Source organism: Bactrocera dorsalis, chromosome 1 (genome assembly GCF_023373825.1).
Source record: "Bactrocera dorsalis isolate Fly_Bdor chromosome 1, ASM2337382v1, whole genome shotgun sequence".
Lineage (NCBI taxonomy): Eukaryota > Metazoa > Arthropoda > Insecta > Diptera > Tephritidae > Bactrocera > Bactrocera dorsalis.
The window spans coordinates 18,490,072-18,516,235 of record NC_064303.1 but is presented as its reverse complement, the minus strand read 5'-3'; the positions used below and the strand labels follow the sequence as shown (position 1 = coordinate 18,516,235).

The following is a 26,164-nucleotide window of genomic DNA, read 5'->3' as shown; positions in this document are numbered from 1 at the left end:
TACATTGGATTGGCCGTCGAAGTCGTCCGATGCAAACCCTATTAAAAATGTGGAGGCATATATTAAACAGAAGCTTCGTGGAAGACGCAATACATTTTGAAGCAGTTATCTTAGGAAATTCGTCGGATCTGGAGATCCTTGCCACTAGAATACGCCGTAAAATTAGTAGAAAGCATGCCTCGGAGATGTCAGGTGCAAAACTTTTCGAGAACTACTCAACCGATCTTCATGCAATTTAACAAAGATCTTTGAGATAAAATTTTTAAAGATTTGGATAAAGGATTTTTTTACGTTTACAACTAGTTAATTGAAAAAAAGTGGCGATATTTTCACTGAAATTTTATTTTTTTTGTAAAAATATTTGCTAAAAATTAAATTTTTTGTTTTTTTTTCTTCGTCCAAGTTTTAAGATAAGGTAACACGTATTTTTTAACTTTAGGTGATCCTATAAGGTGCCAACGTGGGCACCTCTATGTTCCGAGAGGTCACCGGAAATGGTGTCGCAATGGCCGCGTTTACAATATTTTTTTCCAAAAATTTCAGAATTTCTCTGTTAATAGTATATGTTTGCAACAATAAAAAAATCCTAATAAAATATTTAATTTTTTTTTTATGAGAATAAAATAGTTGAAAAAAGGCTGTTTTTCATCATGTAACCCCTTAAGACATACAAAAATTCGCGATACTTCTTGAAGAAACCTCATGTGTGTTTGGTGAGTATGGCAGGAAATCCTCTTTTATGAATTGTAACGTTAATTTGTATAGTTAATTTGGTCGGAGGAATTCTGTCTATGTCCAAAAATTTTGCTGAAGAAAAATTAGTCTTAGAAGAGCTTGTGAAATATGAATATGGAAATATTGCTTTCTACCATTAAAAAGTGGCACGATGAGATTACCATCAAAGTGGCAACAGCTTACTGAATGAGTCTGTGCTTTTCTGATTCAAATCAAATAATTTTAACTATGCTAAATAAAACCTTTAGTTTAATACAATAATAATGAACCTTTTTTACTGGTGTACTAAAACTTATACCCTCATAAAATAAGCAGGCTTATCATATTTCAAATCAACATGGACAAATTCATATGTTGACCCATTATTATGACATCATTGTAACCTGTGAAAATTTTCATATATGAACAAATAATATATTCGGTGTATGTGTTATAAAATTATTTGATATCCAAAATCAATTTTAATCGAGCTAACCACAACTCCTGACGCTACCAAACAACACAGACTAAAGATGAAATTTCTGAAAATGGAAAGCAATAGGAAGTTTCGTTTCATTGTATCGGAGTAAAAACTAGCACGAAGAATTTCCTAGCCAACTATTCAGCAAAATGCTCTTTCGAGATTGAATTCCTATTATTTGTTGATTTTTCATATTTTGTGCAGTACTTTGCATTCTGCAGTGAATTCGGCATTTGTAAAACTTTCTATTCGACTCGGTGTATACATATGTATGTATGTATGTATGTATGTGCGCAAATACAATGCACATTCGCTTTTAAGCCTCACTTAATCCCTTCTAATTGAAATGCAGTCTTTCTTCGCTGTGTACTAACACACACATACACAACTGCAAGCATATTCAATTTCGTTTTATTAACAAAAATCTTTGCTTTCCTCTTTTTGCTGTACTTTCGCTCACTTTATTACAGATTTCATTACTTTCTATGCTAGCAATTGCATGCCGTGCGCATACTAAATACAACTGTTTATGTGTGTGTGTATAATATTTGTAAGTATTATATATGTATATTTATGATTACATATATGGTTTATTAGGGCGAGACAAAAAAATTGTATAAAATTTATATGCTAAACTGAACTTATGTACATAGAAAAAAATGTATATCCCTTCAGAGGCAGGATCTCTTCGATTTTTGTAGAATATTACATTTTCCAAAGTTTTCCTAAGGGGAATTTTTCTTTCAACTCCAGCATTCTTATAACGGTAGTTCTTGACGTGTGCTTTTTAAGAAGAGATAAAAGATGCATAATTGAATGCTATGGCCAAGAATTTGGTTTTATTATAAAAACAATTATTCGTCATTACGTTTTTAAACCTATTTCGGGCTGGCTCGGATAAATTCAAGCCGAGTGGCCCAAATTTCAAACACTCTTTACAGCAATTAAGGCCGTGGCAGTAATGCGCCGAATACTTGCTTCCAAGACGTCATTCGTCCCGGAAATATATGCGTAGACAAGCGACTACACATATCGCCACAACAAACCGTCCAACGGTGTTAAAGCGCTCGAATTTAAAGGCCAGACCACAGGCACATGACGCGAGATAATGCAAGACCCGAAAGTTGCCATCAATAAATTTATTGTTCTGTTATCTGTATGACATGCGGCGCCATGCTGTTGGAACCATAGGCCGTCCACATCAATATCTTCCGATACAGGTACCAAGAAATCATTAGTCTGGGTTCTACAGCGATCCGCCATTGACTGTGACATTAAGACCGGCACGAACTTTGAAAAAATATGCAACAATGATTCTTTCCATGCCCATCGACCAAACCATACAGTAACATTTCGCGGATTTAGCTGGAGCTCAATAATGACTTTTGATGATTACCATCACTCCGAATACAAATTTTGTTTGTTAACGTACCCATTCAACCAAAAGTGAGTCTCATCGCTGCACAAAAGTTTTTTGGTGAAAATCGCGATTTTTTAATTTTTGCACGAGTTGGATCTTTCAAGCTCGGAAACCAAGATAGCTCCGACAAATCTTCCAACAAGTGAATGGGAACAGCTCCAATTATTACTCGCGATAGCGGATGGCGTACTCAGTGTTGATGCGTAATGTACGGCATGTCTGAGTATGCGCAGTATCCACAGGAGTAATTGTGGTGCGGAATCGATCCACAGTTGCTCGAATTATCGACTCTGCTGGGTGATTATGTCAACTGAATACTATTATTCAAACGGAATGTAAAGAACTCTTAAGAAGACCAACTGCGTCAAAAGTATCTTCTTCTGTTTTAATGGTGTAGAAAACGCTTAATCGGTTACCGAGTTTAAAACAGTGCGCCAGTCGTTTTTCCTTTTCCCTGTTTGATACGAACTGGAGGTTATATGTGCAGCCAGGTCCTTCTCCATCTGGTCTTTTCGACGAAGTGGTGATATTCTTTTCCTCTGCTGCCCCCGGCGGGTACTGCGTCAAATATTCTTAGAGCTGGAAAGTTTTCATCTGACATGACTTAGCCAGCATACCTCGTACAGCTCGTTGTTTCATCGATTCGGGTATTCGCCGTTGCAAATGCGAAAAGGAACATAAATCTTCCGCAGAATCTTTCTCTCGAAAACTCGTAACGACAACTCATCAGATGTAGTCCGAAAAAAATATTAACTCACTGAGGGCCTTACGTATTATAAAGTAATTTTTGTTTTTGGCACACCCTAATAATATATATACATATACGCCAGACATTGGTACGTCTTTGTGAGAGGCGTAAATTTTGCAATTAAAATCAGATCAATCGAAATGAGCACAATGCTATGCAACAATAACAAAAACATGAAGGAGTAATAAAAAAAAGCAGAAAACACAATTCCAAATAGCACATAATGCAGGAGGTGCTTGCGCAAATAGAGAAAGTGCATAAAAAGAGAAAACGGTTTTTGTATGCGCTCTTTGTACAGAGTTGTATTCGCATTGCATATTGGCAGCCTTGAGCTTTTAATGCCCAACGAAGCACTTTCGCATTGTGTTGTAATTTAATGCCAATGTGCACTTGCAGAATTGCTAAATTTTGCACTCGTCAGTAAAGTGGTGCATTACAATTGCAATTCAACTCATTAACCCGTTATAAAGGTACACTTACAACAACAAAGAGTGTTAGGGTTGTTAGAGCGATAAATTTATTGTGACTGTTGAATGTTTATAAGAGAATAGGGTTGAAATTTTTATATTTTTATATAAATACTAACTATGTACTTTCTGACAAAAGGGAACCCGAAAATTGTGAATAAACCGCAAAATAATTAAATATTCATCCATTTTTATTTTGTCGCCTTCAAATTAATTCCCACCAAGTGATATACACATATGCTAACGACTTTCCCAGTCCTCAAAATACTTTCCATAAGCACTTTTTGAGTTGGCCTTCAGCTTCTTCAGCGAATTTTGTTTTATTTCTTCGAACGACTGAAAACGGATTCCATGGAGCGTCGATTTCAGTTTGAAGAACAAGAAAAAATTACACGTAGTCAAATCTGGTGAATACGGTGGTTGATCAATGGTACTACTGCGTTTTTGGCTTTTAATTCAGTCACAATTGTGGCTCGATGCGATGGTGGATTACTATCGTGTAAAATCCGTTTTCGATGGATGTTCTCACGCAAACGTCTCAATACGGCCAAATAGAATTTCTTATTGGCTGTTTATATATGTATATAATAAAATAAGTTTCTCTTTCTAGCATTTCCTTAGTCAGAATTTCGATTAAATTTAATTAGGAGTTAATAACTAATATTGCCTTTCCCTCCAGAAAGGAGTTAGTTGAACAAAGACACAGAGACAAATATCTTTACTAACGGGTTCAAAATGTATAAACGATTGGGAGATGGCGCCTCTTCAGCAAAACCAGATACCAGAATCGACTACCAGATTACTGCAGTGTCTTCCAGGCAAAGATCACAGCAACTAAAGAAAGCCTTCTTGTTCTGACCGAAAGCGTGCATACAAAAAATAAATATATTTATATTCACAAATAGCTAGATTTTGAAATCACTAAAACCTCTTAGGGATTCATCAAAGATAGTGAACTAATGTCTTGATCCAGTAGTGGATCCAACATGCTCTTTCGAGTGCTCTTTCGCGATACACCTGCCATGATTTCGAGTGCTCCGTGATACCATATTGGTACATGTAAGGTAAATAAACTGATCTACAATCAGCCTGCGATAAAAAGAGAATATATCTCTGGGTACTTATATACATATATGTTGAATCCACAAATATGTTATAGATATCGTTGGAAAAATATTTCACTTCTTCCACAAGCCGACAAATAACATGAAAGGAAAGGAAGATGTGCCACAAATGCCGACTATTAAAATTCAAAAGCAATGACAGAAGAATTCTAATGCAAATGATAACAGGCCGCTGTCTAGTGGCAGACATGCCAACAGACTTGGAAAGGCATGCATTGACTATTCTAAAAGCTGTAAGAGGTACAAGAAGAGATGATCATACGAGTAGAATATCTTCAAGATTTTGCATAGGAAAAGAATTACGACTAAGGGTTGCGGGTTTCTTGGCGATGTCTCGGAAGTAAAACTGATAAAATGATTGGAATAAATGTTTCAAACATGTAAATGTGTGGCTCAAAGAGGAGATGAAAGAGTGAGGTGTGTTTTGTTCTGGTGGTTTCATAACCAATCCTAAAGGTCTAGGTTCACCCCACCCTTGGTATCTCACTTTCATTTTGGAACTATGTTTGTACCTGTATTATTTCCTAAATACTTCATAGCCGATCTCATCGTTAAAAACTATATTATAATTCTTTCGATTCTCCTATTCCGTCTTTTCCTCATTTTTATACTGCTTTTGGTTTATGTCAGGAAAGCAAGATACGTTTGGCTAACTTTTTTTTAGCTTTAATATCTCTTAGGTTTTAGGTTTTTAGAGTCCCCAAGCTAGTAAGCAGAATAACCTCCACCTCGGCGAACCTAACTACTATACTTCGGCCTCTGGTTTCTCATGGAGGATAATTGCAAATAAATTCTACAAATAGGTCATTTAAGCGCTCATAGCAGAGAACTTGCCAAGCTCATGCTTTTCCATTCTACAAATACCGTTACCGCACAGCATTCCGTCCGATTAATATGTAATGTAATTTGAGATTACGTTTTCATTTAATGAATCACAGCAATCACTTACAAGTGTAATCGACTTTTTTACAATTTCCAGAATATGGAATTAAAACACTATGTAACAGGTTTTCGAAATCAGTCAGAACCCGAGAAAGTATGTAAAGAAACACATGATTTCTCAGTAGACGAGACATTCTTATACGGCAGTAAACAACTTCTATTTGTATTACTTACATTACATAATTTCCTGGTATATATTGACTCAAAATATTTTACTAGTTATGTGTGTATGATAACCTAAGCTTGTAATTGGAGATCGACATCATTAGGAAATATATTTCAAAAAGTTACTATACAATTATCTTAGAATGCATTTTCATTTGACTTCGGCTGCTGAAGAAAACGAACTTTGTAGAATAAACTTCATTTAGAGCTCAATTTTGTTCAGCAATGAGGATTTTAGAGCTGCCATTTCTTATAGAAAAAACAACAGTTTGGTGTGGTTTGTGGGCTGGTAGAATCATCGGTCCATATTTCTTCAAACATGATGTCGGTGATAACCGTCAATGCCAACCGCTATCACGCCTCATAACAGACCGTTTGATGTCACTTTCCTTAAATCGCATCAATCAATGGATTTATTGAAAGAACATATCGCTGAGCAGATAATTTCACGATTTCGCCCAGTCGATCGGCTACCAAGATCGTGTGATATCACAGTGTGAAACTTTTTTCTGTGGGATTATCTAAAGTTTGTAGTCTATGTGGACATTCCCGCTTCGATTCAGGCCGTGGAGTTCGCCAGTTATCAGTCCAAATGCTCGAACGAGTCATCGAAAATTAAACTCAACGGGTGGACCATATGAGACGTGGTCACGGACAATATTTGAAAGAGATAATCTCCAAATAATGTTCTTTCGAGTGATTGGCTTAAATATTACACAGCTTCGCGAGCTTTGGGATATTTCGAATAAAATAGGTGTGCCGTGAAACTTTTTCTACACCGAATATGGGGAATATCAAAATTGTTTTGCAGATCTTAAGTTCTATTTCAGAGTAACCAAATTTCGATTTTGACCTAAGCACAGTTGGAGCAGCGCATATGCGCAAGTGGACCTGTTTTGCTCTACACTCGTTGGTCCAAAATATGAACCAGGGTAATGAAAATGAAAAAGGGGGCAGCGTTTCCCACAAGCTCGAATGTAGCAACGACAAAAAGAAGGGCTGAGCTTTGTTTAGGTGCAAGAACTGGCACTAATTTCGGAGCTAAGCCTGGTTCCGGTAAGGCAACAAAACCAGCGGCAAGCGGAACCAAATCTTGTAACCAAAGTATGGCTATACAGCAGGGAGGGAAAGGATATCTCAAAAATTAGGTTGCTAGTAGTACCTCTGCCAGAGAAATGACCTATACATTTTAAGGTCTGTGATCCAGTTAAAGCAAGGTATGCTTGCTCAGAAAGCTACAATCGTAACCACTAATCAATGAGGAGATTACAAAGGAACTCCAGGAGTTCATTGATTGTGTGTGAACGATTCAACTCAATTTCCAGTTTGACTGCTAGCAGCGGCCGCTAGAAAACATAGCTCAACTGAAGCGGCCAAGCCGTCAGCCAAAAGGCCGAAGAAAAAGGGTGTGGCACCCGCCAAATCGTCTGCTGTTGTGGCCAGGAACCGCATTATCATTGTCGAGTTGGATGCGAGTAATCCCGAATTAAAAATTCCCAAAGCTCAATGGAAGTGAGAGGAATTGGAAGGGCAATTAAAGATTTCAACCTCATGTACCGTTCTGGTCAGAGCTTGTGGACCGAATGTCAAAAATATATATTTAGAGAGAGAAAGAGAGAGAACCTCTAATCACGACGATGTATGTCTTGCTGATTTAAGAAACGAATTCAACGAACTGCTGGCGAAGGGTGGCGGGAAGATCAATTATGGAAGCGCAAAGGTCAAGATCATGATCTACAAGTATGACGCCAATGCCATCTGATAACGAAATGGAAGAAATTGAGGAAGATGTCATGCAAGTTTTGACATTCAAAGGGTGTTGGCAAAGTAATTAATATTAGGTTGTTTTTTTTAACTAATCTGTGTTATAGCAAATTAGCTTCTTTAGCTCTAATTGACGGCATGAAAACGGAACAGCCTGACTCCTTTCTCATTCAATAAATAAGTCAAGAAGTTTGAAATTGTAGCAGAGTGTAATTTATCGAACTGAAAACTCCGAAACAGCTGGGAATTCTTTTCATATATTATAAACTCTTATCATGAGTAACCGTTAAAGTTTTCCGGCATCTACTATATACATATATTCGTTTTCGTTCGCCAACTTTTCACAAACTCTTCTGAGACGTGCGAACGAAATGTCTACGCGTGGTCATCGACTGCCGATCGCCTTAGCAATTTTAATATTTTACAACTATATTTTTGGTTGTGAAACACAAAATATGAGGCAATTCACTAACATAACTAACGTGACCGTGGAAAAGACAACAAATGATGGCAAAACTATAACAATTACCAGTACCGTGGAAGAATCACACAGCGGAGATACAATTGGTGAAAAAAGTTTACAAAATAGATTTAGAGATACACTCAAAAAGCATAGGGGTTCAGTTGAACCCGCTGTCATTGAGAGTAGTCAAACGGAGGTACGAAGCTCTAATGTAGAAGAAGTACATACAGACACGGATTCATACATACCAATAATTTTACCAAAAACAACTCGCAGAACCTTTGATACAGAAAGGAATCATTGTCAAAGGACGATAAGTGACACAGTACAGACGCTAACGTTACGCGGTGGGCCATCATTTAATGTACGGTGCTTAGTTGATGAGAATGGTAAATGTCCGTGGGCAGTTATTTTGGAGCGTAAATCTCAAAGAGATAATTTCGATTTGGGCTGGCTGAATTATCGTACAGGTTTCGGTGATCCAGCCGAAGGGAATGGCTACTTTGTGGGTCTCCAGAACTTGTACGCACTTACACAGCATCAAATGCAAGAATTATATATTTCCAAGCGCTTCGAAGGCGAAGACTTAGTTAAGGAAGTCTATGGGAATTTTCGTATTGGCGATGAGAGCGTCGATTATGCGGTGTTAAGCTTGAGCGTGAATACCAACAACACGATGATTAGACACCTGCAAATCGCTTCGAAATTCATCACAAAAGATCGACACTTCGATGAGCGATTAGCCGTATGTGCGACGACTTTGGGCATGGGTTGGTGGTATTCGGAGAAATGTTTGCAGTAAGCTTATTTAATTTGTATAATTTAAATTTGTTCATATATATAATTTTTTTTATATATAAACATTTATTTTAAATCTTCTTAGGTCTATGATGCTGCGTAGCGTACGGGCATATGTAAAAGCTCCAACCGTTATTGCTGTGAGACCAATTAATTGCGAATTTTTTTAGTGAAAGCATGGTAGAAAAATAAAACATGTTAATATAAAAGTTAGAAAATAAATATTTATTTATATCCTTTTCACCTCAGTTGTTATGGTTTATCAAATTGTAATCTTGAATATATACTAGAAGTATGCACCTTACCAGAATGCAGCTGTATTATACTGGTTTCAGGCCTCCGTAATATATAGAGCAGAGTAGTAAACGAGGCTAGAATCTCGGAGGAGAATGGAGTCATGTGTAGAAGTTCATGCAAGTGAGGAAAGTTCTCTGATTTCCATTCACTTGGAAGTGGCCGACGTTCACGACTTCCAGTCTTAGACCAAGTATCCTCTGGGATAGCCAAAAACGTCCGCTTGAAGGCAAGTTAAAGTGAAAAGGAAACAACAGCCTCGGATGACAAACCTCCCTTTTGATGACGGCCAGAATCTCGATTGAAGAAAAATCTGACATATCAGTAAACTTTTTGACAATAGTGACCTCAGTATACGTTGTGTATGAAAAAGGGTGGTCGAAAAATTCATAGAACTTATAAGAACCCAGTCGCTTGTTCGGATTTGGTAGAGTTTGGGAGTCAAAAGTCAGAGGAAGGGTTAAAGTAGAACCACTCATAAAGTATTATTTTCTAACTGAACATTTATAAAATTTATGGGTGTTTTTTAGACGTGTGGTTTTCAATGAGGCATTAGCCCTTTGACAGCTATTACTTGACTAACATGCAGTTTGGTCTGCAATTTCGTAATGTACACGATGCATCGCGCGCTGCGCCGAACATTCGGTTGCCATAATTTCCTAGCAGAGTCGGTAATTGGAGCCACAATAGATCGGTTTCACATCAAGTTTACTTTAGTGGTTAATGTGCAATTTCAGAGATATCGTATAGTGTACATAAAAGACGCTATTGTTGCTGAGGAGTAGGGTATCGAGGAAAATTCGAATGAGTCCACTCACCGTTTCGAGCGCGCCAGCTTTTTATTTGAGCCAGCTTAGGCAGTCGCAAATCACTTTCCATCTGTCAATGACTTTAATCGTAATTCAGAGTACATCTACTAAAAAGCTTAGACAAAATGAAAGAAAGAGCGCAAACTCATTATCCTGCGCTATACTATACGAAAGTTTCTCTTTTTATATTTTTTAAATGAGGCCAAAAAAAGGTTCCTTTGAGAACAACCAAGAAGGCATAGCTTATTCTGAATTTACAAAGATTACTCAATCAAGACAAGCCACAGCGACATTATAGGTAACTGAAAAGCTGACGAGCTGGTAAGAAAATTCATCCCAACTTAGCTATCAGTAGCATGGGAATGGGTAGGGTTCCGTCCTTCTCGTGTGCCCAACTACTGGGTAGCAGGGAGCTTCGTACAAGTTTCGCAAGCACTGACTGCCATTGATTTTGTGCTAATAAGATCCTTTCACCAAAAGATGATCGCAAGAGATCTGGCAGTAAGGCCAGCTTCCCCTAACTGTGTGAATATTAACAGGTAATTGCTCTATCGGCATCCACGAAGTAAAGTCGAGAATCTTATCGGATGCTAGCTGCAGAAACTGTATGTAAGAAGACGGGATGGAAACATCTGAAGACTACGACTACTGTATATGGCGAATACAGCGTTGCCAATGCGCAAAGAACCATAAGTTTTCCGCGAAACTTTTCTCTCGAACACTAATAAGGCCGACTAATCAGATGATGTTATTGTAAATGCCTCCACACCATATAAAATGATGAGGGACTTGTCGAACTTCGTCTTTGTTCATTGAGACTTCTTACTTGCCTACTCAGACCGAAAGAGCACCTACTGGTAAGAGTGAACCTCAGTATTGGTATTAAGTGGTTTGAAGCTTTTGGTGTGGCTCAACAACAGCCGTATTAGTTTTGAGGGGATACCAAGTTTAGACATAGCGGCATAGAGGCAGTTCCGTTTCGTGCTGTCGAAGGCGGATTTAAAATCGACGAAGATATGGTGTGTGCTGAACTTCCTTTTGTCCTCTTTTCACTATTTAGGAACTTAAAAATAGGTTCATGAAATAGGTTCATGAATAGAATAAAGAAAGCGGTATGAAAAATGCTTTCTAAGGCCTGAACAATTTAGTTTAGATGTCGGACAACTAGAGCCTGAGTAGCTTTAATCAAAAGCTCAACGATCGGAATCAAATGCTTGTATGGAAAATTTTATTATACAAAACATCGCTACAATCTCCGAACAAATCGTGCATTGCGTTGAGCTGTCATGCAAACTGAACGAATGAAATGAAATTTGGCATATCTTATTACCAAAAACGTTGCAATAATTTCTATATTGTCCAGAACGAGAAACTATTGTTTATATAATTACAATTTCTAGGTGTTTTTTTATTAAAATTTATATCTGCCATTCAAACTAAAGACTTTTCTTGTTTCTAATTATTCATTATTATTAATTTGTAGTATTTTATTTATTCTGCGTACGTCAGCCTTTATTATCACAGCTTTTCGGACGAATAACCATATAAGTCGGCGAATTTATATACATGTAATAAGGACGAGACTTCAAATAACTAAAAAGAGTTCAAATATTGTCAATGGAAATTCAAACGAAAGTGTTGTTGCTTACGTTTTGCAGTCATCGCTGTACCACCAACCCACACCCATTACTTTTGCACACTCCTCATTCCCCCAAGAGCTTTCCAAATCTTTAGTAAAGAAACGGGCACGCCTGCCCAAACGTTGAAAAATGCTGCTTTTGTTGTTTCCACTCTTGACGAACACCTCGTATTGTGTACGTACACTGCCGATTGCGAATTCTTCAAAAATTTCAAACTCCCAATTATTCTCACCGTATTTAGTGCCGATGCGTAACTGCTGTGCCTCGGCATTGGTCAACACGTATAACTTGTCCAAGCCAATAAAAAAATTATCCGTTAATGCACCGAAACCGTTTTGGTATTCCTCCCATGTGCGATTGAATTCAGTGTTCATTGCATTACGTCGCCAAACAAGCGTCCAACCACAACCACCGAGGGGATCCGCTAGACAGTACACCTCGAATGGGGTCACATTCAGCGGCGTTATACTGTAGATGCCGTCATCGCCGGAAAATCTATCCGGTAAAATATCCGCACAACTGCGTGACGGTACATAACTATCGCTGATTTCGTCGTTTGTAAGGAGACTAGGTTTTCCGGTGGTTGAAGCATGTCTACGGTGAATAAATATATAAGTTATGGTTTTGTATACGTAACATTAAGAGTAACTGTTCTCACTCATTTATTTTTCGTTCCAATTCAGCCTGCTTTTGGAGCACTAGATTTATTCTTTGCTCATTCCTACAGACAATAGATTTTTTATAGTGAAAATTAAAGGTCAAAAAATAAAAATTAAATATATATTACTTCGTGATACGTGTATTCACTTCCGTCCTGCGATTCAGCACATATTCCGTGAGCACGCTGAGCAAAATATTTAGCGTATCGGTCTGACTATCGGCAGTTCGCTTGTTGTCGACGAAAAACGCGTTGGTGAAAATAAAAATTGAGAACAACACAGCTGTCACGAAAGCGCGTTGCAGTTTGACCATTTTGAGATGATGGCTTTAGGAATACTGATAGAAGAAGGCTGAAGTAATGGACTTATATCACAAAAAAACGTAGGTCGGACTCACAAATCAGCTGTACATACCATATTTGCATATAATTATGGATTTTTAATGACTAATTAATATAAGAGTATTATATTACAGAGAATATTAATAAAAGTAGCAATAGTATTTTATATTGTATTGTTCGACTAATTGCTAAACTGGCTATATAATATACTGTACTAATGATCCTAGTCAAACTTTCATAAGCTCACACAGAACATAATGAATAGTATGATTGATTCCGAGAAAAATTCATGACAAGGTCACTATAAAAGATTCTCTATAAAAGAATTCTTAGAAAGACCGCTGCGCCTAAGCACGATCGCTGAAAAAATTACTTTTGCTCAAGAATTGAAAAAAAGAAGAATGTTAAGTTCACTTTTAGATTTTGAAGTTACAGATATGTTCTGAAATTGATGGCAATAGCTTCGAAGTTTTTTCATGAGAGTTTTATTCTATGTTAAAAGAAATTCGTCAACATAGTCTTTTAGGCAGGGACGACACTTTTTCGCTAGCGTGTCCAAGAATTTATATCGAGAATATGTTTCTTAATAATATTGGTCCCTAAGGCATCACTAAAAAACATTAAACATTCCTCTGCAACCTGAAGATACAGTGGAGTATTTAAGGCTCGTCGTAGATAAGAAGCTTTCATGGCAGCATAATATCGGGGAGAGATCAATGAAGGGATTGATTGCCTTGTACTATTATAGAAGAGCCATTGACAAAAGGGGGAGTCTCTCACCGAAAGTTGTCCTCGGGCTCTATGACACTATGGTCAAGCCCACATTGAGCATGTTCTACGAGCGGTGCTGTGGCATGTGCGGTGTAGGCCCACTCGAACTATGACATTTAATATGATTCTGTATATAATGACCATGAGTATGTATAAGACATTCGGAAATTCCTGTACACTATGACTTCATACCGAATCTTTTGGTCCATAGAGTGAACAAACCAAGCTCTGAAGGCTATTAAGGTTGTTGAAAAAGAGCGGCATTAAGCTTCTTTGTGGACGGGTCATAGCTATGGGGAGGGCTGGTAGAGAAGTATATTGTCAAGAACCCTCCATGAATTTCAGACTTCCTGACATTGCAATGGTCCAAGGAGTGACTTTATATCGTAATTTTTGATTAGAAGTAATTTGTATAGCTCTCTGTACATATGTAAGTATTGTATGTGTGCACGGAGAGCTTGTAAAAACAGTTGTATGGTATGTCGATTATAATTGATGGATTGATCTTGAAATCGATGTGAAATCAGAAAACACTTGCGAATATATTTTTTGCATTTAAATTTGACTGCCGCGTTTCAGTTGAGCTTTAGGAGCCACACTGAAAGCATGAAGCCTTCTGCAACTGTCAAAAACTTGGTTCTACATATCGTATTGTATATGCTTATGAACGCGGCGACGGCAAAAAGAACTAATACTAGTAATAATTCAACAGATAATCGGAGCGTCTTGAAGAACAGACTTTTAACGAGGTACCACTCAGCATTATATTTTTTTTTATTTCTTGTTACTCAAATATATTATTTCATACTTTTAGGAAGAATCCAAAATATGTTGCGAGATTGGACACACAGTCCCTTAATGAAGCAAGTCTAGTGCCTAATATAGACAGCAATAAGACAGATGATATTTTGGACAATTTCGTACAAAAAGTTTCGGCAAGGTAATTGCTTTAGCGAAATTGAACTGAAAGCTATTTTATTAAATGAAAATTAAGTAACTTTTTGTCAAACCTTAATAGCACAAAAACGATTTCAAATTTGACCAAATTAATCGATAATTCAACTGAATTCGAGGATGAAAGCGAAGAGTAAGTTTCAATAAATGCTTCATGAAAAATTATAAATTAAACGAACACTAACATTTTGTCCTTAAAACGTTTAGATCATCGGTAACTGAAGGTGATATACTTGTAGATCGCATGGAAGACGACGCTAGTATTGAGAAAAGCGAAATCGAAAACAAAACCGAAGATGATGATGGAAGTAATCGAATGGGCGAGTTGAAGAACAAATTTACACGTAGACCATCAACCGGGTAATTATTTATAAGTGATTTTTTTTTCTTTAAGACGTATGGTTCTCAATGAGACAAAACTATTTTCGGAGCTGGTCTTTTTGACAGCTGTTACTAAAAGTAGATTTAAACGCAATTTGGTTCACCATTTCATCATGAACAGACTTACTGCGAAACAACGCTTGAAAAAAGTAAAAATTTATAACCAAAATAATGGTTTGTGACTTATCACGCGCTTCGTTCAATATTTGGGCGACATAAACGTCCCCGATAAGGAAGCGAAGCAAATGGTTTTGGTAGTGAACGAGGGCAAGACGAAATATCCATGTCAATAGTCGTCGCACTCGCTTCCACTTAACTGTTGACAGTCAGAACTTTGATGTCGTAGATATTTTCGTCCATCTTGGAACCACCTTTAACGCCAATATCAAAATCAGCCTCGAAGTCCAACGCAGCATAACTTTTGTCAACAGATATTACTTCGGATTGAGTAGGCAACTGAAGAGTAAAGTTCCTCCCGACGAACAAAGACCAAATTCTATACGTCACTTATCATTTCCGTCCTTCTATATGGTGCAGATGCATGGACGATGACAACAGCTGATGGGTAAGGGTTACAAGTTTCCGAAGAAAAAATTTGCTTTGCGCATTGTCAACGGCGCATTGTCAACGGCGAATATCGCATTCGATGGAACGATGAGCTATACGACGACATTGACATATTTCAGCGAATTAAGAGGCAGCGGCTGCGCCTGCCAGGTCATGTCGTAACTATGGACGAAAACACTCCAGCTCTGAGAATATTCGACGCAAAATCAGCCGGGGGAAACAGAGGAAGTGGAAGACCTCCATTCTGCAAAAACCAGGTGGAGAAGAACTTGGCTGCATTTGGAATCTTGCTTCACTGTTGTTAACTCGACTAAAACCGCGTAAGATGTGTCTACGCCAATAAAGAAGGGGAAGAATCATAAAGCAAAGTCGGCAGTACGAGCCACGATGGATAAGGCACATGCTCACAGGTGCTGTACAGTGCACACCGAAGGTGCTATTACGGCTGTGGAGCAAAGAAACAAAGAAGATCGTACGCAACTATTGAAGCTATGTCCATCCACTTTATTGAAGATTTTGTGAAAGAATTTTGGTGCGCGGGCTTACAAAATCCAACACGTTATGAAGTGGAAGCCGAACGAAAGCAGGTTCGACGGCCGGACCCAAAACGTGATGGATATCGATCTCAATTTAACAGACAAAACTGGGTTCAAGGATGAAGATCCTTTTCGTTGACAGCATACGTTAATAAACAAAATTGTGGCATTTGCAGTGACGATAATTCATTAGCCGTTGTTGGAGGACACTATTTGGTTTGCACTAAGAGCAAAGGGAATCATTCTTCCATATATCTTCCCAATAATACAGGTCATAATGTTACAATAAATGAGGAACGCTATAGAGCCATGATTAATAACTCTTTCGTGCCCGAATTGGAAAATGTTGATGCGGATGACCTCAGGTTCCAACATGACGGCACTGTATGCTGCGCTCCACAGGGCTCTAGTCAGGCCAGACTGATATAGTACTAGCCATTAAAAGATGTGACGGGACCTGTGCGAAAAGTAAGAGAAAGAGCTACGGCACTTCTGCCGGCGCATTTCCCTGATTTTCCCTGAGACAATTCTGGAAGACCAGTGTCAACCTGCGGTCGAACATAAGCTATCTCGCTCGGATTGGGTAGTCACAAAGTAGCTGCTGTTTACTGCGGACTCAATAAAGTAAGCTATGGCTTCGTTCGGAAAATTCAAATCTCCGAGAGCGGAAGTTATCTTTCCAGCTCTTTTGCAACAGGGAGATTAACTTTTACTTCCCTATCTTGTCGTACTGAAAGGAGGAGGAGGTGAGGTGGGTATAAACCCAAGAAAGGAAATACTATTCAGTGGCTGAATCTTTTAGGCTAATTAGTCCAATTTTTTTTATTAAAGAATATGGAAAAGATCTTTGATTATGAAATAAGGTCGAAGGCGCTGAAGGCGAGTGGATCAAACGCATGATCTCGCGACGTGGCCGTCATGATCGTGCGATTGAACACCGCTGGACTGTTTTTTGTGGAGTTATGTAAAATCGCTTTTCTACTCAGATGAGCCTGGGGCGATTGACAATACTGGTAGAGAATATTCGGTGCTTTATTATTGACATGTGACCCCAATCGTTTTGAAAAGTGATTGAAAAGTGGACCTCTCGGCCGAAATTACAACCCTTTATCGTTATGATTAATCAAAATTCTTGACCATTAAATATTAAAGCATTAAATTTTATTATTTTTATTTCTCTTTGAAAACCATTTGACCAGAAAAAATACGCTTAACTTTTTCCAAGAATTTGTGCAATCAAACTAACATTTTTTGTACATTTAAAGAAAACCAATTAACACGAATTCATCTAATGATACAACAATTGTCATTGGGGCTAATGAGCTTGGCGACTTTAAGAGAAATTTCAACAAATTATTACGGTAAATTTGCTTAGAATTAACTTCATTTAATATTAACTTATATTATCTTTTTTTCGCGCCAAAAGTGGGTCACTCGCTGAACCCGTATTGACAACGGTAATAAAAACCAAATCTGTATTGAAAGACGATAAGTGGATAACAGTTACAGAGAAGAGCTTCCTATATTATCGTGATCAAACAAAGCAACCGGAAATTTCAAAAACTACCACCGATAGCCAACAAGTTAGAAGTGAAGGTATGCAAATAAGATAAATCTATATGGGACTAAATTCTAATGAATTAAGGTAGTAGTCTGGTAACTTATGCCTATTTTCATGACTTCTTTGGAGGGTGGTTTTTTATAGGAAAATAAAAGGAATTATCTTGAATATTAAGAGTATTTGAAAAATTTTAATACTACGCGTTTAAAGTTCAACAACTCCGAGAGAGAGGACTCCGAGGCGCTCTAGGAAACTCGTTATAACTCCCGAAATATTTCGAATTTCTGTCTGAAATTTTCACAGTATATTCTCAAGACATTGTACTTTCAAATTAAGCAAAAAAAATTTTCGATTTTTTGAACCCAAGTTACCAGACTACTAAATACTTAATCTACTTAATCTATTCACAGAAGGCCCAGAGAAAACGTTCAACATATACCCCGATCCACATAAATTAGATTATGTACAAGTAAATCCCGGTATGCGTAGTGTTGACGATGACACTTTACCCAGTAGCTGTGCTGAGGTTATGAAGCAAAATATTGGCGCCCTTAATGGAGTACATACAATAAACGTTTTTGGTTATGGACCGACCGAAGTTTACTGCTTTGCCGATCCTGTGGATACGGGTTGTGCATGGACTGTCTTTATGCGTCGCGTAAATACTGGTGATTCATTTGATCGAAATTTTGAGGAATACAAATTTGGTTTCGGCGAGCCACATGAAAGTTTCTTCCTCGGCCTGGAACATATTTATGCGCTAACAACCGAAATAAAACAGGAATTGGGTATATTTACGAAATTTGAAACAAACGATGTCGAAGTGGAAAAGTATACATACTTTGTATTGGGCGATGAAGAAACCGACTATAGAGTGGAAGAGTTGGGCGCATTTTCGAGAACATCTGCAATAAGTCGTCTAACGCGATTTGCGAAATTCTCTACACGTGATAGGGATAGTGGCGTTCAGTATAATAAATGTGCACAGGTGCTCGGTATGGGCTGGTGGTATTCGGAAAAATGTAAGAGGTGAGTAGATAAAAACAAAGAAGAAAAAAATTAAAAAAGTAAATAAGTAATGGTGGATATAACTGAAAATTTAATGCTCTCGAAATTTTCGAAGGTCAAAGCTTCAGATATTGACTAAACTTTATATTAGAAAATGTTTCGAAAAAGTTCAACATTCAATGTTTCATGAAATTTTTGAGGGGTATGACCATTGCAGAGTTTTAAAAAAAATCTTATATAACCATATAATCCCATATACTGATATTAAGTAATATACACTTTAAAATCTACTGGAAGATTGAAAACGACTATATTTTTTGGGAGGTTGTAGAACTATTTACACGATTATAATCATTTTTAGCACATGTAGATAACTGTCATAAAGGGATGGTGCCTAAATTCACATATTGACGGATAAATGCAGTAGAAATAAATGGAAAATCGATTATGCAGGAAAGCTTCTATGGATCATTTTGTTCAGAATAATCCAGAAAACATTTGCAGCATACAAAAAAATCGACCCGCCTTAATGTAGAATCGAAAGTCAACCTGAAGTTTCGAAAATTCTTCTATTAGATATAAATCAGGTAGAGGATTGATCGTTTTCATCCATATTTGACACAATATGCTCCCTTAACTTCAGTTATATATTTCAAAGATTGTCCCAGAATCTTTGTATGAAATCAAATTTAGTCATAGGGGTATGTATATTCGAAACTGGCGGACTGAAAAGTTATGGCTCCTGCAAACCTATCAGATAGCAATGTCAAAATAATAATATACACCAAATTTCGGTCAAATCGTTTGTCTAGTTCCCGAGATTTAGTATTTCATCTAAAGGCAGGCGGTGACACGCCCATTTTTACCGGTTCCTACGAGACTTTTTGTGTCATGTACGATTTAATATTTATTGAATTACTTGGTGAGTTAGTGTGATTTTAGTAGTCTCGAACATAATCTTTTTATGGGAAGTAGACGAGGTTATTAACCGATTTCCCCCGTTCTGACACAGTCTGACAAGAAGACAAGAATATTTACCCGGAGAAAATTGAGTTGATCTAGCTTTAGTAGCTTATAAAATACAAGGTTGTTCAATAAGTTTTGTCGTTTGATAAGAAAACACACAATTTTAAGATCAAAATACACTTTGTTATTCAGTGTAATCTCCCTGAACATTAATACACTCGCTCCAACGATCCGCCATCTATGGATCCCATCCCTGATGTTAGAAACCGAAAGGTCTGTAAAATACGCTTCAACAGTCCTTAGGACCTCTTCATTTGATGTAAAACGCTTACCACGCATAATTTTTTGAGGTCTGGAAACAACTGGAAGTCGCTGGGATCAATAATTCGAACTTGAATTCAAGGATTTTAGCCATTGTCAAAATGCTCTTGTGAAACAGTGAAACCTGATAAAAACGATTTTTTCTTCTGCAAACCGGGACCTTTTTTACGAATTTTTTCCTTCAACTGGTTTAAAAGGTTGCAATAATATTCAGAATTAATTGTTTTATCAGTTTGCAAGTAATTCACAAACAAAATTCCTCTCGCATCCCAAAAAACTGATACCATAACCTTTTTGGCCGATTTCCGGACACGAACTCGTTACGAAGCCGAACAACCAGGTTTACGCCACGCTTTAGCCTTTTGTTTTAATTCAGGATCATGGTGATAGACCCAAGTCTCATCCAAAGTAATGAATCAATGCTCAAAATCCACCTTGTCCTTTTTAAAATGCTCCAAATCTTGCTGAGAAAGTCGCATCCGAAAGTGTTTTTGTTCCATTGTTAGCGAAGGCGACACCCATTGTACATACGCCTTTCAAAAACTCAACATTTCACTTAAACTATGGCTCACACTGCCTAATGAGATGTGTAAAGCCTGTACTAAATCCCTCTCAGTCAATTAACGATCTTCCAAACCCATATCCTGTATTTTGGCTAAGATTTTTGGTGTTGATGCGCCTTTTGGACTTTCTTCATGTGGATCGTCTTCAAGGTTTGTACGACCACGTTTACATTCAGCAACCCATCTTTATACTGTTCTAATTGTAGGTGAACAATCATTACATATTTTTAACAATCGTTCGTGATTTTCTGTTGGTGCTATACCTTGCAAAAATAAGAATTTTATCACTGCTCGATATTTAAATTTTTCCATTGTAAAAAAATACTGTCACACACAGTGTATATATATATATTTTCAAGATATTAAAGATTTTTAGATTATATATTTCGATTCAATTTTGTATAAATTTTATATGGCATTAAATAAAAATTTACTGTTTAAATATTTTTTCTTTCCATTGATCCAATTACAGCGCTATTAAACTAAGTGGAGCACGTGCGTACCTAAATGCCCCTACTATAATGGGCCTACGACCAATAAACTGTCGCATTTAGTAAGAGTGTGAGCGATTCTATCAACGTATAATGATATTATTTGTCGGTGATAGTTAAGAAAATATAACAATACTGTAATACAAGAAAAATCTATATAAAACTAAGTTCTAGAAAGTAAGTGATGAGAGAATCATTTTAATTAAAACTTTTTCGCAATCAAGAAACAATTTGTAGTTTTTTATAAAGGTTTTCCAACTTATTGCAGAAATCAATATTGTATATTGGTTAATCTGAATATTCGTTAATCTAACGGTGGATTGCTTTCAAACTTCGTTGCTGTTATCTTTAGTCATAAATAAACTTCGAAATTTCGAATGTCGTATAATTTACATTGGCCACTTCGGAAAAAAGGCTTATACTTACTGGAGATAAATGTGATTTCACTTAGCATTATCCAACGTGCCGCGAAGTACAAATGCAATTGTAAATATTTGCCAAGGCGATGATGAAGTTTGATTGTCACATCACGTGCATGATCCAGAATGGTATCAGGCATGTAAGAGAATTGTACAGGTTCACCGGCATATTGGCGACCGCCAATGCTGAAGAAGACTTTTGCGTGGACAAAAACCTGGAAACGATAAAAGGAAGGAAGAAAGATTTTATTATTGAGTTACATTATTATTTGCAAGCCTTGTTGTGTAATTAATATTTTAACGGTATTTATAAACCATCTATCAGGGTTGTAAGGTAATCTTATTATAAAGATATTCACCGTGTGATATTACTGATATCAATTTTTATATTACTTGCAAGCATATATCGACTTTACCAAGATTACTCGGATTAATAGTTCACAAAAAATTTGGTTATGGTTATCAACCTTTTAGAAACTATATAAATGAAGCTAAGTCCTGTTAGAAACTACCAACATAACTCTGAAATATTGATTGAATTTTTAGATCTCTGATTTATTCAAGTCGGCTCTGCTTCCATTAGTAATTAACATCAAAAAATTCACCTATTAACATAAGTGAAATATTGGGAAAATATCAGAATCCATATGTATTAGATACACAAAAAATAGTAAATTGAAAACAAAAAATTGCAAATTCAGTATTAGGTTAAGTAAGGACGCAGATTTGATCCACCAAAGCTTAAAACTATATTTGACGAAGAGTTTTTTTTACAGACAACTTTACCCCCATGCTTCTGTCTAGGTTTGACTCAAAAAACCGTAAAAAAAATTTAATCTTGTCCAGCAATTTCGTCCCATCCACATATACCGCATCGGTATGGAACAGAAAAAATTACTCTTCGACGCAGTGATCTTAGTTTTCAGTGGTGCACTAGTACATATAGACTAAAAGTAACAATGGGAGTCAAAGTATACCACATGAGCTTCAGATTGACCTCCTCTGTTCTAGAGGGTGATCACAGGTACTGTTTTCAATATCCTTTTTTTTTTGACAGATCACGCCTGAGTAGAGTCAAGCTGTCATGTTATTTTTGTGCAGTATTTTTTGGGATTTCATCATGGAACGATTTACGCCTGAGCAACGTTTATAAATCATTCAACTTTATTACGAAAATTCACGTTTTGTGAAGAATGGGTTCATTACATGCGGTCTACTAAGCGTACTATTTGCACCATCATCACCCATCTTGAGGCTCATCATTAATATTCGATCGAATAGACCACATCCAGCGGACAGTGAAGAAACTAAAGTAACCATATTGCGTCAATCAATGTGAACAGACGTTTTTGGCTTGTCGATTGGTCACCTAAATCATTTGATATCACATCGTTAGAATTTTTCCTGTAGGGATATGTAAAGTCTAAGGTCTATGAGTACAATCCGCCTTCGAGTCAGGCCTTGGAGCAAACCATCAAGCAAGTCATTCACCAGTTACTAGTCGAAATATTCGAACGAGTCACAAAAAATTGGATTCAACGGATGAACAATCTAAAACGTAACCGCGGCCAACATTTCAAAGAGATAATCTTCAAAAAATAAATGTCAAAAATGTTTTTTTCGATGGTATAAAAATTCCCATTAAATTTGAAGTTTCTCTGCTTTTCTTTTAAAAGGTACATAAACCTCCCAACGGGATCACCGTTGCTCATGAGCAAGTTAAGAACGATGCATCCACTTTGATTTAACGAATAGCAATAAGTTTTAAGTTTGTTGTACCAAAATCTTAAGAAACCGAAATTTATGTTCCAAAATTTTAATGACCTATTGACAAGTAATACATATTATACTCTTTAAATAGCTTTATTTGCAGAAAATTGCTGTGAACTTTGCTGTCCCATCTTATGTGGAAACTATGTTATAAGGAGTAGAAGAAGTTCCCAATATGATTAGATTGATGGGTCGTGAATAAAATTGTAGGTATGAAGTGATTAGCACATTTTCGATAGGAAAAATATTTCTCAGAATTTGTTTTAGTTGTTTGCAAGCAAATTGAGTCACGTGAGACCATAATTTTTACTATGTGATTTATAAATTTCCTTTATTAATTAAAAGCGATTAATATATTATAATTTATTTATATACCATAAATATATTTAATACGTAGTGTACATTATGTCACCTCCAAACGATATTTATAGTTTTCAAAAAACGTGAAAATAACGTGTTAAACAGCAATTGGACACCCTATTGGACTTAAGCATTTATCGCTTATTATTCGATATTTACTTTACTGAAGTGCGTATAAATAACGATGCAACGTCGAGTCGTATATCAATTAGGTAGACACGAGCAGGGCGACAGTTGATCGTCACAAATCAATCAGTGCTCTTGTGGGTTATAGCTTGCTACTGTATACATATAGCGGCTATCCGTAGATTGGGGTTGTGGCATGAGCACTTCAAATTAAAACGGTGAGAGAGAAGTGAGGAGGTTGATAATAAATAACTGCACTTTGATTTATAACGGGTGATTTTTTTGAGGTTAGGATTTCATTGCAAATTAGTATTTGACAGATCACCTGGATTTCAGACCATGGTGTCAAAGAGAAACGATGCTATGCTTTTACATTTCATCAAATAGACTTACTAACAGCAACGCTTGCAAACAGCAATTGAATTTTACTTACCAAAATCAGTGTTCGGTTCGAAATGTGTTTACGACAAATTTTGTTCAACGATGAGGCTCATTTCTGGTTGAATGGCTACGTAATAAGCAAAATGCTGCATTTGGGGTGAAGAGCAACCAGAAGCCGTTCAAGAACTGCCCATGCATCCCGAAAAATGCACTGTTTTGTGTGGTTTTGAGCTACAAGCTGGTGAATCATGGACCGTATTTTTTCAAAGATGCTGTTGGACGCAACGCTTACGGTGAATGAGCGATCGCTATCGTCGATGCTAACAACTTTTTGTTAAACAAAATGGAAGAACTGAACTGTAAATGTGGTTTCAACAAGATGGCGCTACATGCCACACAGCTCGCGATTCTATGGCCAAGTTTCAAAAAACTTCGGACAACAATTTCATCCAAGAAATGGACCCGTAGTTGGCCACCAAGCTCATGCGATTTAACGCCTTTAACTATTTTTTTGTGGGCTACGTCAAGTCTAAGTCTAATAAATAAGCCAGCAACTATTATCCAGCTTTGGAAGAAACATTTCCGAAGAAATTCGGGCTATTCCGGCCGAAATGCTGAAAAAGTTGCCCCAAAATTGGACTTTTGAATGGAACACCTAAGACGCAGCCGCGTCAACATTTAGATGAAATTAATCGTTCAAAGTATGTCATGAACCATCTACGTTTTCAAATAAAGAACCGATGAGAATTTTTGCAATTTTATGCGTTTTTTTTGAAAAAAAAGTTATCAAGCTCTTAAAATAATCACCACTATACATATGTGATTGTTATCAAGGTATACTGAAGCGACTTACTTACTATCTATAGATTCTAGGACAGTTTGATTGCTTATAAATAATATAAACTACTTATAAATACAATGCTTACTATGTGTAATAATATACTAATGTAGGAGTATACCGTATATGTACATTTATTTAACTTTGCATAGATTCCCCTATTTCCTCACATACTTTTCCTTATTGACATTTCACAAAAAAAAAACAACTGTAATGAATATTGAAATTGTTCAAAGTAGAAAAAAATAACAAATAATTGCTTTGAGATTCAACTTGATAAGCATACAAGTGCAACATGCGTTTGTTTATGGAATTTAGGTCGCGCTCATACAAATACCGTTAAGTGCAAAGCGGTCGGAAAAAATCAATATGCGCTCACTGTTTGGCTGTTTGTTATAGCTTGCTGACAACAGAACTTGTTGGATTAAGGTATGTGCTTATGCTTATATGTTTGCCTGTGCACTTGCTTTTGCACCTTTATTTTTTCGAATTTTGTTCTTTTCATTTATTGCTTTACCTGCAGAGTGAGTAAATATACTATAAGAGAATTATTTCGGAAAGAACTAAACTGTTACTAGAAAGATCCCCCTCAATAAGTTCAAATAAAAAATTAACCAAACTCGAGATAAGTTTAGGCTTCCCTCCTGTGGAGTCTTAAAAGATACCTATTTAATATTGTCATAGTCTGAAGAAGAGCTTTAGGCTTTGGTTAGTACGAATCATCGTCACCACTGATTTAAGATTGAATTTGAGGTTTAAGGTAGAGGTTTTGAGGCTGCAGAGGTTTTTCAAATATAACATAACTGATCAAAATTAACTCTGACTGCGCCATTTAAACTGCGTGCGCAAACTGATTCAAAAAAATTTGTATGGTTTATTTTGGTTTTGGTATAATCCTTTTTATATTCTCATGAAGTTAATCTTCATATGTGAATTAGTGTGGGTTTACCAGTCATTTATTTCAGGCGCGAAATGTTTGTCTGGCGATTTTTTCAATGGCTAAAATTTAACAACGAGTTTGCTTGAAATTTTGTGTTTGCAATGTAGTCACAGCAACAAAATAGTTGAAAATGTTGTAGAAGTGTTTTGATGAGTCTACTTTGTCAGCAACCCTAGTGCTTGAGAGACAAAAAGGATTCAATAAAGGTCGTGAAGTCAGCACAAACTCGGAGGATTTCAACATTTGCTGTATCTATACTGATCGACTAAACACAATTTGGTTAAATATTTGGGTAGAAAACGAGTCAATGTTAGACTCGTGTCAAAAGATTTGAATCTGTTGCAAAAAAGCGTAGACTAGAGATCCCAAAAGAGTTGCTTGA

At 36.7% G+C, this 26,164-nt stretch overlaps 4 protein-coding genes across 6 annotated transcripts in view; 2 read left to right on the top strand and 2 right to left on the bottom strand.

Annotated features, from left to right (window-relative positions):
• Positions 1-26,164, bottom strand: part of LOC105233382 (discoidin domain-containing receptor 2) — a 486,209-nt gene that overhangs the window by 241,021 nt on the left and 219,024 nt on the right. For all 3 annotated transcript variants that reach the window (XM_049457497.1, XM_049457512.1, XM_049457502.1), the window contains one exon: positions 21,375-21,582. In XM_049457497.1, coding sequence (XP_049313454.1) covers positions 21,375-21,582 — 208 coding nt within the window. The remainder of the gene's footprint in view (positions 1-21,374; positions 21,583-26,164) is intronic.
• Positions 8,178-9,336, top strand: LOC105224430 (fibrinogen alpha chain). Its single transcript, XM_011202509.2, has 2 exons — positions 8,178-9,086; positions 9,172-9,336. Exons 1-2 carry the CDS (start codon positions 8,197-8,199, stop codon positions 9,254-9,256), a joined length of 975 nt encoding a protein of 324 aa, XP_011200811.2. The 5' UTR covers positions 8,178-8,196; the 3' UTR covers positions 9,257-9,336.
• LOC105224420 (angiopoietin-1) lies at positions 11,598-12,840 on the bottom strand. Its single transcript, XM_011202498.2, has 4 exons — positions 12,617-12,840; positions 12,488-12,550; positions 11,839-12,423; positions 11,598-11,782 (listed from the first exon to the last, which is right to left on the bottom strand). The coding sequence occupies exons 1-4, from the start codon at positions 12,799-12,801 to the stop codon at positions 11,695-11,697; spliced, it is 921 nt and encodes a 306-aa protein (XP_011200800.2). The 5' UTR covers positions 12,802-12,840; the 3' UTR covers positions 11,598-11,694.
• On the top strand, positions 13,682-21,292 carry LOC125778660 (angiopoietin-related protein 3-like). The gene is made up of 8 exons (XM_049457537.1): positions 13,682-14,349; positions 14,415-14,540; positions 14,619-14,687; positions 14,762-14,914; positions 17,304-17,399; positions 17,465-17,634; positions 18,010-18,628; positions 20,930-21,292. Exons 1-8 carry the CDS (start codon positions 14,207-14,209, stop codon positions 21,009-21,011), a joined length of 1,458 nt encoding a protein of 485 aa, XP_049313494.1. The 5' UTR covers positions 13,682-14,206; the 3' UTR covers positions 21,012-21,292.

Bases quoted from the DNA above. Each gene is read 5' to 3' on its own strand.
- LOC125778660 (XM_049457537.1), top strand. From the start codon at position 14,207: ATGAAGCCTTCTGCAACTGTCAAAAACTTGGTTCTACATATCGTATTG. The intron at 14,541-14,618 runs GTAATTGCTTTA...AAACCTTAATAG, and splicing joins GTACAAAAAGTTTCGGCAAG to CACAAAAACGATTTCAAATT. The intron at 14,915-17,303 runs GTAATTATTTAT...GTACATTTAAAG, and splicing joins ACACGTAGACCATCAACCGG to AAAACCAATTAACACGAATT.
- LOC105224420 (XM_011202498.2), bottom strand. From the start codon at position 12,801: ATGGTCAAACTGCAACGCGCTTTCGTGACAGCTGTGTTGTTCTCAATT. The intron at 12,424-12,487 runs GTGAGAACAGTT...TATTCACCGTAG, and splicing joins TTGGAACGAAAAATAAATGA to ACATGCTTCAACCACCGGAA. The intron at 11,783-11,838 runs GTAAGCAACAAC...AACTCTTTTTAG, and splicing joins TACAGCGATGACTGCAAAAC to TTATTTGAAGTCTCGTCCTT.
- LOC105224430 (XM_011202509.2), top strand. From the start codon at position 8,197: ATGTCTACGCGTGGTCATCGACTGCCGATCGCCTTAGCAATTTTAATA. The intron at 9,087-9,171 runs GTAAGCTTATTT...AAATCTTCTTAG, and splicing joins TATTCGGAGAAATGTTTGCA to GTCTATGATGCTGCGTAGCG.